Source organism: Salmo trutta, chromosome 25, assembly GCF_901001165.1.
Source record: "Salmo trutta chromosome 25, fSalTru1.1, whole genome shotgun sequence".
NCBI classification, from domain to species: domain Eukaryota; kingdom Metazoa; phylum Chordata; class Actinopteri; order Salmoniformes; family Salmonidae; genus Salmo; species Salmo trutta.
The window spans coordinates 18,138,488-18,153,604 of record NC_042981.1 but is presented as its reverse complement, the minus strand read 5'-3'; the positions used below and the strand labels follow the sequence as shown (position 1 = coordinate 18,153,604).

The 15,117-nt window shown below is 41.9% G+C and overlaps 3 protein-coding genes across 8 annotated transcripts in view; 1 reads left to right on the top strand and 2 right to left on the bottom strand.

Annotated features, from left to right (window-relative positions):
* Positions 1-4,212, bottom strand: part of LOC115162113 (apoptosis-stimulating of p53 protein 1-like) — a 38,722-nt gene extending 34,510 nt beyond the window's left edge. For all 5 annotated transcript variants that reach the window (XM_029713092.1, XM_029713093.1, XM_029713095.1 and 2 more), the window contains exon 1: positions 3,417-4,212. In XM_029713092.1, coding sequence (XP_029568952.1) covers positions 3,417-3,425 — 9 coding nt within the window. In that variant the 5' untranslated portion in view covers positions 3,426-4,212. The remainder of the gene's footprint in view (positions 1-3,416) is intronic.
* A 221-nt stretch (positions 4,213-4,433) lies between these two features.
* ptp4a2a (protein tyrosine phosphatase 4A2a) lies at positions 4,434-8,320 on the bottom strand. Its single transcript, XM_029713101.1, has 7 exons — positions 8,189-8,320; positions 7,558-7,686; positions 6,768-7,290; positions 6,424-6,516; positions 6,062-6,192; positions 5,817-5,891; positions 4,434-5,262 (listed from the first exon to the last, which is right to left on the bottom strand). The coding sequence occupies exons 3-7, from the start codon at positions 6,861-6,863 to the stop codon at positions 5,151-5,153; spliced, it is 507 nt and encodes a 168-aa protein (XP_029568961.1). The 5' UTR covers positions 6,864-7,290; positions 7,558-7,686; positions 8,189-8,320; the 3' UTR covers positions 4,434-5,150.
* A 916-nt stretch (positions 8,321-9,236) lies between these two features.
* gjb9a (gap junction protein beta 9a) lies at positions 9,237-12,015 on the top strand. 2 transcript variants are annotated; one of them, XM_029713090.1, is made up of 2 exons: positions 9,237-9,407; positions 10,571-12,015. In XM_029713090.1, exon 2 carries the CDS (start codon positions 10,580-10,582, stop codon positions 11,387-11,389), a length of 810 nt encoding a protein of 269 aa, XP_029568950.1. In that variant the 5' UTR covers positions 9,237-9,407; positions 10,571-10,579; the 3' UTR covers positions 11,390-12,015. The 2 variants fall into 2 exon arrangements, with proteins under 2 accessions (XP_029568950.1, XP_029568951.1); XM_029713091.1 differs by having other exon boundaries at positions 9,237-9,412.
* The last annotated feature ends 3,102 nt before the right edge of the window (positions 12,016-15,117 follow it).

The following is a 15,117-nucleotide window of genomic DNA, read 5'->3' as shown; positions in this document are numbered from 1 at the left end:
CGGCAGAACAGGATAGTGGCAGGACAGGACAGCGGCAGAACAGGATAGTGGCAGGACAGGACAGCGGCAAGACAGGACAGCGGCAAGACAGGACAGGACAGGGGCAGCGCCCACCTCCCTGTCAGGCTCCAGTCTGTCCAGTGCTACTGCTATAGCCCTGTCTGTCCGCCCGTCCGTTCACCTTAGCTGCCCTGCGTGGCTGCGGCCCGGGACATACCGTCTGGTGGAGCCAGGCCTTGGTCACACTGACCAGGCTGTGCTGCACCATGCTGAAGAACCTCTTCATAGAGCTGGAGGGAGAGGATTTTCACGTGTGTGTGTGTGTGTGTGTGTGTGTGTGTGTGTGTGTGTGTGTGTGTGTGTGTGTGTGTGTGTGTGTGTGTGTGTGTGTGTGTGTGTGTGTGTGTGTGTGTGTGTGTGTGTGTGTGTGTGTGTGACACCAGGCAGTAGAAGGATAGGGGTTGGGGTGTCAGAGTGAACGTGAGGAGCGTAGCCAGGGTGAGGGTGTGTGTGCTGGTAAATGCAGCCAGGGCCAGGCCCAGGGTAACATCATGAGGCCACCCATCTTCAGAATTAGATTCCCAAGGAACAGGCTGTGTGAGGCAGAGAGGAATAAGAGGTGCCTGGTGACACTAAGCAGACCAGGATGTCACTGTGACAGGGCACCTATAGGAGGAACAGGACACTCACTGACCACGGGCACATTAACATCCAGCTAAACAACACACAGACACACACACTTCTTGTTCAAACTACAGGTGTAGAATCTTAAATTTGATCACCCTGTTGTTGCAGTAAATTTCCAGGAAATGCAAACTTGTAGTGCATTCAAGGTTTAAAAAGGCTTCTAAAGTTTGTAATTTTTACTATAAAATGTCAGACTGGATTTGTCCTACAAAAATCTCCATGAATTATAATCCACACAATAATTCACATTTCCTGTTGCTGCAGGATTATTTACTGCTGTGAGAAACAGATTAAGTTAAGATCCCACATCTGTACCATTCCAAACAGATACAACCTAGCAACAACACAACTAAAGCCTGCTGAGAGGAGAAACAACATTCAGACAGGCTGATAGGACATTATTCCATAGTAGAAAACAAATGATGCCATCCCATCTTTTCGAATTCACTTGATATTCGATTTGCGGAGTGACGAGATGGATCTGTGCTGACTGATTCCAATAAAGCCCAAATCTAACGGTTGTGCCAGCAACACCCCGGGCCTTGTCAATAACACATCTGAGGACACAAACCAGGTGCTGTCGCAGTGGGCCTGGAGCTGGGCTGACTGATGAGCCACTGCCTGGAGAGCCTGTGATGCACAGTTTACCCTGTTACTCAGACCTCATCTACCAGGCAGACAGAGAAAGACAGTCCTCTCTCTCTGTGTCTGTGTCTGTGTGTGTGTGTCTGTGTGTGTGTGTGTTATTTATAAACAAAGTGTATTTTAAGCTCCCTTTAAAAGGAATACCCCTGGGGCATCGAACAAACCACATGTACAGGAATACAAATCATTCAAGAGATTTTCAGATAAAGTAAATCTTTATCAGTGGATGGATTTGCAACGTGTCTGTTGGGTGGAAGACATAATGTGCCACTTTTAACCAGAGCCCATACTTCCATGACAGACAACAGAGATAAGAAACCAGAATGCAGACAGTTTGATGTTTCAGAGTCAGACACACTCTGGACCTACCAACACCTGATGTGGTGTCCTGGCTAGCTGGCTCCCCTGTGCAGCACAGAACAGTCAATAAATTGTCCATAGCAACCACTGTGTAGGGGAACGGGCTTGCCTGGCACCACTAAAAGAGCTAAAATCCTGTTCTTCCAGAGATTGTTGAAGTTAAACGCAGGACATAGCAGTAAACACTGCACTTCATCTGTAGTCTATTCAATGGAGCTGACAGCCTCCCATTCACACTGCTGACATACATGCCCAGTGGGTTTGCACATAGACGGGGAACTGGGGTGAGTGTTTACCATAAAGGCAAGAGGTTGAATGGGTGGATCTGAACCCAGTATGTTCTGGATCAGATGTATAGCTCTTAGATGTGATGGGACCCTGCCTAGGAGCAGCTCACAGAGACCAGCACAGAATGATCCATGTTCTTCCACTAATTTTATCCTCTAGTCTAGAGAGATCATGGTTGAGTTGAATTCCATTTCGATTCAGTAAGTTCAGGAAGTAAACTGAAATTCCAATTCAAAACAAAATGTTCCTCTGTTGTAATGGGAATTTCACTTTACTTCCCTGAACTGACTGAATTGAAATGTAATTGACCCTAACACCAAAAGGCACATCAATACAAATGGCATGGCGGGATTCATAACAACAACAGCAGCTCGACTACACAGTGATGCATGGCTTCACTTACACTAATGAGAGCTGAGGAGGACTCTCACTATAACAACAACAGTAAGTCAGTAAATTAAACAGGCTAAGTCTTTGTAAGCCTACAACTGGCTACTGGTCAAGTCATGAGATGGGAGAGTACAAAATGGCTCACAATCAATATCAGTCAGTTAACTCCACTTGGTCTGAGCCGAGTGAATAGAGGGCTCTGAACTTGATCTTTGGCTCGTAAACACCAGCGTTGTACTACAGTAGAGTATATACTAATAACTGTGATGTTTAAAACACTAACTCCCAATGATGATGAATGTCCAACACAGTCCATTAGCTGTGTCTTTCCTGATTATTCTACCCAAATTCTAAACTCCGGTGTCTGTTAAATAGCTATGAGAGCGGTAGTATCAAATCTGGGTGGAAATAAAGGTAATGGGGGGTTACTGTGAAGCGTCGAAAAGAGGCTTCTGCAGTACAGGGACGACAAGAGGGGTTTGAGGGAGAAATAGGACTGCCCTGCTAGACATGATAAAGGACATACAAATGGAATATGTGCGTGTGTGTGAATAAAGCAGTTGTGAAACGTTCAACCCAGTACAATGCCTCGCTAATTATATTAGTCGAAAATAGGACAATGCGCAAAAGCCAGTTAAACAGGCATGAGGAGATCCATGTTGGAGCCGTGTGTGTGTGTGTGTGTGTGTGTACTTCCCTACACTGACAACAGTTACTGGTGGACTGACACTGACAGGGAGGTTACAGGTCTTGGTGAATGTGCGTCACTGGGTGGGTGACCACAAGTATTGCCTATCACTGTTGTGTGGGGATCTTCCCTAGGCTACCCTAAAAATCTGCCTTATTCCGCTTCATATTCATCTCTCATTGATGGGAGTACTGTAGCTCACCCACCACTCAAAATCCATATGTAAATTCTATTCAAATTAACGGGTTTTATTTTATACAAGAGCTCATTTGTTCGAAGCTACCCACATGCATCTGTTCATTCCACAATATATATTTCCAAGACTTCTAAAACTATCCGATTGTTTTTATTTACTTACCGGCGTCATGATTTTAGTCAGTCAATGAATGTTTATCCCAGCCAATCTCTTGGAGAAACTCTCTGTCTCTGGTCCGAATAACTGGTCGGTATGGTCGAGTGCGTCCCTCTCCAGAATCGGATGTAATGGTCCTAAAGTAACGACACTTGGTCCCACAGCGATGCAGGCATAACTAGACGCTGAGGGCGAAGTGGGTCACGGCACGCAATAATCACTGAACATCACACAGCGTAGTTGGGAGGCATGTTGTTTCGACGAGTTTGCTGCTGAGCGACTGAAAGTTCATGCCACATTTCGCCGACCGCCCGCGCGCTCGAATAAATAGTATAATCCAAGGCCAGGACAAGTCCGCTAAAATGCTGTTGTAGCAAAGACGGCTGGTTTTATATGGTTGTCCGTGAAATAATACTGAAAATATTAACCCAAACGCTCTAAAGTAACTTATGCCTCATATCAAGAAAATGTGACATCAAATCCATTCCAACCCCAACAATGTTACTTGGACTTTCAAGCCTGGATAGTCACATTATGACGTTCGGTGCAAAATCTATGTAGTTATTATCAGCCCCTGGTCTCGTCCTGGTCTCGACAAGCTACATCAAACTAGAACAGCTTTAAATTCACAAGATAATGCAACCCACTTTCCTACCGCAGCTACAAACGCCATGACAGGGGGAGAAAACTCTCCGACTGTAGTTCTACTGTTATATTTTCTGATAATTATATTCCTAACTAGGACTATAATGAAAATACTGATGAATGTAATAAAATAGTCTACCAGAGCATTCTTCCTTCAGCCCAGTTGCTTTCACACATCTAAGCCAACTTTGTTCATATGAGCCGTTTCAAAAGGATGATGCAGTTTTATATGGAACGTCAGTGTCATCTTGTGTCCGTACTGTGAAAAGAGTTGTTGGAGTTGCAATCATGTCTCTAAACAGTTAGTTGCAGGGGATGGAAAAGATTCATTGGATCTTTCAGGTCTGACAAAAAAAAAATAAACATGAATTCATCAAATTAATTGTATTAACTTAATTTATTTATTGAGGTTTTCTAATGTGTGTAGGCCTACATATTGTAGTGGTGGTGCTCATCATCCAAAACATGATCACGTTACACTCTTATTTACAGCACAAAAACTGAAATACAATTAAGGTATTTACTCAGAAATTACATGGTAAATGGTAATACAACGGTAATACCTATAGGCCTAAATTACATGTTGATTCATGAGTCATTCAAATACAGCAATCCCCATTTGGTACCAGGCAGTTACCCAAATATGTTGAGATAAATTACAATTCATTTCTACCACAGAATTTCGTAGGAAATACCAGGTAAATACAGTATTTATGCAGATTTGTGCTCTTCCTTGATGATCTTATTTTTTAAAATATGTAATACTATCAAAGGCTGTTAAACAAAAACAGATTTCAGCCTTTGCACAAGTCATACATGATCACACCACCAACAACAAGGAACAATTTTAAACATCTTGCTTTAATGAATCACTACAGTAGAAGAGGAAAACAGCAGTGCTAACAACTCAGATTAATCTCTAACTGGTCTTTTCACATTGTTTACTTTGATCAAATTAAATGTTACTATTTAGACTGGTAATCAATAACTTTTTTTCTTTGAGTATATTTTTTTATTATTTGAATATAATCAATAACTTTTCTTATAGTAGTCAGTTTCTTTGTTGAGTAAATCTTGACAATACCGCTTATCTTCTTACTGAATGCAGCAATTTTGTCCATTAGCATCTTTGAAGCGGAGACGCATCTTGGGCTTGTAGTTTTCGAGGTACATTAGTTGTTTTGAGTTGAAGGCTCCACGTCTCTTTCTGAGAGAAGAAACACGGACAAAATGATGGCATTTTGATGATTTCTGATGGTTTTTATGATTTGGCATTTTGATGGCATTTTAAATGTCACACTGACGTATTCAGGAATCACCTTATAACTTATATCATCTTCATTTTTAATCACAGTAGCGAGAAGATTTGATAATTTATGAAAATTATTATTCATTTATTAGTATTCATAAAAATGGTTGAAGTATCCAAATATTATCAATGTAGAGAACTTGTGGGCAGTAGGTAGTTTACCAGTTAAATGCGTTGGGCCAGTAACCGAAAGGTTGCTGGTTCGAATCCCAGAGCCAACTAGATAAAAAACCTACCAATGTGCCCTTGAGCCAGGCACTCAACCCTAATTGCTCCAGGGTCACCGTCAATAACAGCTGATCCCTGGCCGTGGCCCCACTCTCCGAGGGTGTCTCAGGGGGAATGGGGTATGCATAAAAACTTATTTCCAATTCACACATGCATAATACACACTTGAACATGTATGAAATAGAACAAATTATAAGCACCCACCAAATTATTATATAACTTACTGTCTTATAAAGTGAACAGCATCTTCATACTCCATCCCACACTCAATCAACGCCAACGCTACCAGGACTGGGGCTCTGGGGAGAAATTATATCAATCACATCAAGTGTACTGTAGAGATGGGAAAGTTGGTGTAATATAAAATACCCCTCCTTCACTAAATAACCACATTCACTAAACACTGCTTTGAGTTGGTGGCTAGCAGACATTCGAAGGAAGGAGAAGATACAATATGTAGACAACTCACCGACCCAACCCCGCCACACAATGCACTGCAATGCAACAACCGGGTTCCTCTCTGAATTTACACTTCAGGAGGTTGAGCCAGTCATCAACGACTTGTTCAGGGGGTGAAGAACCATCGTCAAAGGGCCAATCCTGTTTGGAGAGTACATATGGTTGGTATTAGGCTCTGTAAAAGGATTAGTTGATTAGGTAGGGTAATTGATAGGGCTAATGCTTTCATGCTTCCTCCATCATTAGGAAAAGGACAGGTCTAGATGTCATGCAGATACAACTACAATTGGAACAGAAATGCCTCAATCAACTCCAACCAGATTTGAAGGTGTAACCGGTTAAGATAGTGGCAGAACAGAGCGGTTGTCTCACCACAACAGTGATGCCTTCCTGCTCCACAGGGGTTTTGTCGTAAGTGGCATCACACACTCTGACCAGTGTCTGCACTCCAAAAGCCTTCAGATCCTATAATAGACATAATAGATATAATAGATTTTAGTTTAGTAAGTAATCATTCAACACAATTTGTTTTTCAGTTCATTCCAAATAAGGTTTAACATATCTTTATTTAACTAGGCAAGTCAGTTAAGAACAAATTCTTATTTTCAATGACAGCCTAGGAACAGTTTAATAACTCTATAAACCAAATAACACAATGCTTCATGTAAATGCAAAGCATAAGGGATATGTATTAGTAGGAGTCAATGATACCGTACCTCTATAAACTTCACCAGCTGGGAGTTGGTGGGATTGTGGGTGATCAGAAACTTCATACAGTCATGGGAGATCTCAACAGGGGCGGGGCGATTCATCTTGACAGACAGAGAAGGCAGTCTTCCAGGAGAGGGTGTACAGTACAGTAGTAGAGAAAAGTACTCCAAAATGGTAGCTAGATTGGGTATAAAGGTGGTTATTGAAAGATATAGGCTATGGAGAATGGGGTGAAAGTAAATAAAAAGTGGAATATGAAACAAAAGAAAGAAAAGGGGTATCCCTTTAGATTTTAAATCCCAACTAGCCCATTCAGGAATTATTTAGTGGTTGTTTAGTGGCTGGATTAGCTCAATCCAAGCCATATACTTGGAGAAATATCAGCCTCTCTCTCTCCAGGAGTACTGGTCGACTTCTGGTGGGGTATTTCTTCATATGTTTGGCTGCAGGCTGCTCACAGGTGCTGGTGCTGTGCCTGGCAAAAGTCTCCACAGTGCGGCACCCTCACAAACGCCATAAATGTGCTGCCTGAAAACATATAGTTCACAGGAAGGTAGCAGTCACAGGGAGGAATGGTTTTATCAGCAACACAGCCCAATTACTAACATGTAATAGACTAGTTGCAAAGTAGGATAGGGTACAGCACTGAACCAATTCAGGCTATATAAAAGACTCCATACGATGTCATGTCTGTCACGTTGTACTACACGTCTCATGTAATTTTGATTTGCGATAATGAAATAGGCCTAACATGTTGAATAACACTGAGAAAATCAATGGGTGTAACAAACCAACCGTTGTGTGCTGAGTAACGTTGCGTTCATCCAGCGTGCACAAGGCGGTGTGGCAACTCTGCACACCATTGATTCTTCTCTCTACAGTGGCACAGCCTAGGGCTCCTGCTGCTCACAAAGAGCTCCTGACCTGTAAAACAAAGCATTAGGCTAAATCATATAGCGTATACATTAAAGCCACGTTTAGGAACAACGCTGCGAAGCCTAAACGTACTGTAGTAACAATAGAAATACATTTTTTACATTACATTAAGGTTTCATCCAGCTCATAGACGGGGAACAATACCATTTATTTATAAACATTACAGCTCTCTCTCTTTGTCCCTCTATCACTGTCTGTCTCTCTGGCAAGAATTGTTCAATACAGGAAATGCATTGATTACATATTATACATGATGCAGTAATAGCTATACACGTAGCTATTCCAGAAGCACTTGCATTTAACCATCATAGCGAGCTAGTTATTAGCTTGCCAGAGGTTAATCTAATAAATTAGCCATTTGCCATAGATGGCGACAGTATTTGTGAGTCAAGCTAGGTTAGCTAGCACGTTGGCAACGCAGCAGATCAAACTAACGTTAGCTAGCTAACAATGACGTGCCGGATGTGTAGGTAACTAGCTAGTTACTTACAAAAAGCTGATGATTGACGTCTTCAATGAAAATTCGATGAAAGACTGGTTGAAAAAAGCAACATATCCGTTTGTTGACAGCAGTGCTAAAAAGCGTTAGCTTGCTAGCGGCTTGGTATTATACCACGTGACGTACGTGACGTCAACGTGTGTTGGAATAAAATACAGTGAGCATTTTCATTCAGGTTCTCAACACTAGAGGGAGTCACACAGTCATTTGGAGAAAGAATACAACATAGTTTGGGGGATTATTCCATGTTAATTCAATGATAGACCTTGATGGTGATAGAGGATATTGCATGTTTGAGCAAGTCTGACGGCAAAGACACTATACAAAGTCTGCCTTGACAAGAAATCTAGTAGATGCATTAATTGCCATAGCGATTTGCGATAATGAAATAGGCCTAAATAGGCCATCATTGTAAATAACAATTTGTTCTTAACTGACTTGCCTAGTTGAATAAAGGTTACTTTTTTTATTTTATTAAAAATGCCATAGAGGTTATCATTCTGTGTTACGCAATCTTAACAGTGGAGGCTGGTGGGATGAGCTATAGGAGGACATGTTCATTGTAATGGCTGGAATTGAACAAATGGAACGGAGTCAAACATGTGGTTTCCATACGTTTGATGTGTTTGATATCATTCCATTTAATTCCATTCCAGCCATTACAATGAGCCCATCCTCCTATAGCTTCTCCCTCAAGCCTCCACTGAATCTTAGGATTCCACATGTGTGAAATGCCATGTTAGTCTTACTGCTTACAGTAGACCTATGATGCTCTCACAGTCCACAGCCATCTCTCTCTCTCTCTCTCTCTCTCTCTCTCTCTCTCTCTCTCTCTCTCTCTCTCTCTCTCTCTCTCTCTCTCTTTCTCTCTCTCTCTCTCTCTCTCTCTCTCTCTCTCTCTCTCTCTCTCTCTCAGGTAGTGGGCTTGGATTCACAGGTCTGTTCTTGTGTGGTTTCCTTGAGTCCTCATGAATAGATAAACACACACCCTTTGTTTAGCAGGTAGAAAAAATACACCACTGCCAATAGTATACAGTCCTCACTCCTCACACACCTGGGGCTGGTAGGCTAGGCTGTTTGCGCTCGGTAGTTTTCCATGTGACACAGGCAGGAGTTCTGAGAAAGGAGAGAGAGACACCTGAGGATAGATTCCTGCTGTGTTTGTTCCGCTGGAATATTTACATTTTTCTGATCCCAGTTCATATCCCAAGTAAGGTAATTTTCAGCCTACTTTAATGAACGCATGTCTTAACTATATTGTCTTAGGGAATTGAGGAGAAATTAACTTAAAATTCAGAGACCCGGGGGTACGAAAGGCCTGACACAGTAGAGGCTCTGTACCAAAGAGCCGTTCCTGTCTCCTACTGTATGTTTATTATCTCTACACATTAGGTGTTCTATACTCAAGGTGCTTAACATGTCTTTAATAATAATGATAATAATACATTTTATTTGACATACGCCTTTTAGTACGCTGAAAGACACCTTATATTATAAGTACATCAAATCAATCCCCGTCTGTTTGTTCAGTGTTGTGAATGTAGTGATAACGCACTTTTGCTTTCTACCAACATAGCAATATCTCTGTACACATTTAACTGACCATTTACTGGCAAGTACTGTTGTTGCAAAGACTTTGGTAATAATGACTCAATAAATAAAATACAATCACGATCTGGAATACTGAATACTTGTCAAATACAAGCCTACGCTCTAACAGTAAATATATAGTTAATAGTCTGAGTGGATGTGGGGGACATAAAATACAATGGTATCATTTTACATGATGGCGTCATTACTGACATTATGGAAAAGTAGGTGTTCTGTTTTTTTATTTCCGTAAGGCCTACAGTTTCAAAATTGATTGCCGTGCTTCGAAGCTCTAAAAGCATTTAGAGCGGATAAATCCTATCAAAAGGTAGATTAGTTTAATCTCCATGGACCAATTAAAGAGGATGTAACACAAAAACATATACACATACTGTAGGCCATTTAGGTCTTGTTAGATTCATGAAATGATGAGTCAAAAATTTAATTATCAAACTTCCCTTCATTGAAAGTGTGCTGGTTTTACAATAAATGGACTTCCTCTATTGTAAATAAACTAGGTGTGGTTTCTACATGGACATTTTAGTGTTGAATTTAGTAATGTCAATGCCTACACTGCTTTGTGAAGACTCACAGAGTAGCAAGCGAGAACTAATGCCATCACACAGAAAATAATGTGTTTAACTGCACTGAAAAGGATTGAAGATTGGCCATGTCAGTGTCTTTGTGGTCAGGTTTAGTCTATGTATTTATTTAATTTATGACAGATTTGTTTTAACCCTGTGTGTGACCATTTTGCCTTGTGACTGACTTCTGTGTTGACAGGCCACAGGGATGAACTGGTCAGCACTAGAGAGCCTACTCAGCGGGGTCAACAAGTACTCCACTGTGTTTGGCCGTGTGTGGCTGTCCATGGTGTTTGTGTTCCGTGTCATGGTGTTCGTGGTTGCCGCCCAACGTGTGTGGGGAGACGAGAACAAGGATTTTGTGTGCAACACCAGGCAGCCCGGCTGCACCAACGTCTGTTACGACAGCATCTTCCCCATCTCACACATCCGCCTGTGGGCCCTCCAGCTTATCTTCGTCACCTGTCCATCTCTCATGGTCATGGCTCACGTCAAGTATCGCGAGGGGAAGGATTCAAAGTACGCTTCCCAGCACCAGGGCTCTCGCCTGTACGCCAACCCAGGGAAGAAACGTGGAGGCCTGTGGTGGACCTACCTGGTCAGCCTGATCTTTAAGGCTGTGGTTGACGCAGCCTTCCTTTACATTCTCTACTATATCTACCACGGCTATGACATGCCACGTCTCTCCAAGTGTGCCCTGGAGCCTTGCCCAAACACAGTGGACTGCTACATATCCAGGCCCACGGAGAAGAAGATCTTCACCATCTTCATGGTGGTCTCCTCAGCCATCTGCATCTTCATGTGCATCCTGGAGATGTTCTATCTGTTGGGCAAGCGGTTACAGAAGGTGCTCAAAGAACGGCAGGCCAACAAGAGACTTCTCTTCGCTGAGTGCCATGAGGTGACCAACATCGCTCCGCCGAGGTCATTGTATATCAGGGTAGATCCAACTATTGGGAGCCAGCAGAACATCAGCAGACAGAAGAAGGCAGAGGAGGCTGCTGCCACAAGTCTGTAGTCCTGATCCGTTTGATTTTGGTGCACATAGCACTGACTTTGCTGAGAGCTACTTTATTGAGGAAAAATGTACTTTGATATGTGGTTGTCCACCTAGCTATCTAAAGATGAATGCACTAACTGTAAATCGCTCTGGATTAGAGCGTCTGCTAAATGAGTAAAATGTAAATCCATATTACACTGACTTTGGGGGTAGCTACTTTATGGAGGAAAAATATACTTACTATGACTGAGATATCTGGTTGTCCCACCTAGATATATTAAGATGAATGCACTAACTGTACATTTTGCTCCATACTGGAGCATTTTGGATTTGAGATCAGTAGTTTATATGAAGCGACAGAACAGAATGTGCCGCTTAGAAATGAAAGCTCTTTATATATCTAGTCCCTCCGTTTGAAGACGTCATAAGTATTTGGACAAATTCACTTATAGTGTATTAAAGCAGTCAAAAGTTTAGCATTTGGTCCCATATTACCAGCAGGCAATGACTACATCAAGCTTGTTGGATGCATTTGCAGTTTGTTTAGGTTGTGTGTTATGTTTTGTCCAATAGAAACTTAATAATGAATGATAATTGTATTTCTAAGTGAGTAAATGAGATGTTTGTGAACATTTCTAAATGAATCCTGATAATGCAATGATTAACAAAAATCATGAAGGAATCCTGAAAAATGATGGGTGAGAAAGTTACAGAGGCTATACAAAACATGCTAACTACTCACCATTCCCAAGATTAAATGAAATCAAATGTTATTCATCACATGCTTCGTAAACAACAGATGTGGACTAACAGTGAAATGCTTACTTACAGGCCCTTCCCAACAATGCAGAGAGAAAAATAGAAAAATAATAACACAAGGAATAAATACACAATGAGTAACGATGACTTTATATACACGGGGTACCAGTACCAAGTAGATGTGCAGGGGTACGGGGTTATTGTTGGAGATATGTACATACTGTATAGGTAGGGGTAAAGTAACTAGGCAACAGGATAGATAATAAACAGTAGCAGCAGCATATGTGATGAGTCAAAAGAGTTAGTGCAAAGCGGGTCAATGCAGTCCGGGTAGCTATTTGGTTAACTATTTAGTAGTCTTATGGCTTAGGATTAGAAGCTGTTCAGGGTCCTATTGGTTCCAAACTTGGGGCATCGGTACCGCTTGCAATGTGGTAGCAGAGAGAACAGTCTATGACGGGTGGCTGGAGTCTTTGACGATTTATAGGGCCTTCCTCTGACACCGTCCGGTATAGAGGTCCTGGATGGCAGAGAGCTTGGCTCCAGTTTTGTACTGGGCCATACGCACTACCCTCTGTAACGCCTTGCGGTCAGATGCCAAGCAGGATACTTCACAATTCGTTCATGATTATAGATAACCATGGTAGCATCCATATTAATGTAAAAGTGACACCAAAATGGCACAAGACATTATTCACCATTCAGTTCCTATTGGGCAAAACACAATCCAAAACAAACTGCAAATACACAGATTGGATTAATGCAGGGGCTTGCTGGTGCTGTAGCCCCTTGGCCCAGGCACGAGGCAGCAATTAAAAAAGACATACATATATATATATATATATATATATATATATATATATATACTGCTCAAAAAAATAAAGGGAACACTTAAACAACACATCCTGGATCTGAATGAAAGAAATAATCTTATTAAATACTTTTTTCTTTACATAGTTTAATGTGCTGACAACAAAATCACACAAAAATAATCAATGGAAATCCAATTTATCAACCCATGGAGTCACACTCAAAATTAAAGTGGAAAACCACACTACAGGCTGATCCAACTTTCATGTAATGTCCTTAAAACAAGTCAAAATGAGGCTCAGTAGTGTGTGTGGCCTCCACGTGCCTGTATAACCTCCCTACAACGCCTTGGCATACTCCTGATGAGGTGGCGGATGGTCTCCTGAGGGATCTCCTCCCAGACCTGGACTAAAGCATCCGCCAACTCCTGGACAGTCTGTGGTGCAACGTGGCGTTGGTGGATGGAGCGAGACATGATGTCCCAGATGTGCTCAATTGGATTCAGGTCTGGGGAACGGGCGGGCCAGTCCATAGCATCAATGCCTTCCTCTTGCAGGAACTGCTGACACACTCCAGCCACATGAGGTCTAGCATTGTCTTGCATTAGGAGGAACCCAGGGCCAATCGCACCAGCATATGGTCTCACAATGGGTCTGAGGATCTCATCTCGATACCTAATTGCAGTCAGGCTACCTCTGGCGAGCACATGGAGGGCTGTGCGGCCCCCCCAAAGAAATGCCACCCCACACCATGACTGACCCACTGCCAAACCGGTCATGCTGGAGGATGTTGCAGGCAGCAGAATGTTCTCCACGGCGTCTCCAGACTCTGTCACGTCTGTCACGTGCTCAGTGTGAACCTGCTTTCATCTGTGAAGAGCACAGGGCGCCAGTGGCGAATTTGCCAATCTTGGTGTTCTCTGGCAAATGCCAAACGTCCTGCACGGTGTTGGGCTGTAAGCACAACCCACACCTGTGGACGTCGGGCCCTCATACCACCCTCATGGAGTCTGTTTCTGACCGTTTGAGCAGACACATGCACATTTGTGGCCTGCTGGAGGTCATTTTGCAGGACTCTGGCAGTGCACCTCCTGCTCCTCCTTGCACAAAGGCGGAGGTAGCGGTCCTGCTGCTGGGTTGTTGCCCTCCTACGGCCTCCTCCACGTCTCCTGATGTACTGGCCTGTCTCCTGGTAGTGCCTCCATGCTCTGGACACTACGCTGACAGACACAGCAAACCTTGCCATGGCTCGCATTGATGTGCCATCCTGGATGAGCTGCACTACCTGAGCCACTTGTGTGGGTTGTAGACTCCGTCTCATGCTACCACTAGAGTGAAAGCACCGCCAGCATTCAAAAGTGACCAAAACATCAGCCAGGAAGCATAGGAACTGAGAAGTGGTCTGTGGTCCCCACCTGCAGAACCACTCCTTTATTGGGGGTGTCTTGCTAATTGCCTATAATTTCCACCTGTTGTCTATTCCATTTGCACAACAGCATGTGAAATTTATTGTCAATCAGTGTTGCTTCCTAAGTGGACAGTTTGATTTCACAGAAGTGTGATTGACTTGGAGTTACATTGTGTTGTTTAAGTGTTCCCTTTATTTTTTTGAGCAGTGTATATATAGTATATAGCAGTATATATATATATATATATATATATATATATATATATATATATATATACTGGTACTGGTACTATATATACTGGAACTATATATATATATATATATATATATATATATATATATATATATATATATATATATATATATATATATATATATATATATATATATATATATATATATATATATATATATATATATATATATATATATATATATATATATATATATATATATATATATATATATATATATATAGTACCAGTCAAAAGTTTGGACACACCTACTAGCCTTCCCTGTAGCTCAGTTGGTAGAGCATGGTGTTTGCAACACCAGGGTTGTGGGTTTGATTCCCATGGGGGGCCAGCACAGAAAGAAAAAAAAAAGAAAAAAAGAATTGTATGAAAAAATGTATGAAATTGTATGAAATGTATGCATTCACTACTGTAAGTCGCTCTGGATAAGAGCGTCTGCTAAATGACGGAAATGAATGAAATGAATACTCAGTCCAGGGTTTTTCTTTATTTTATACATTGTAGAATAATAGTGAA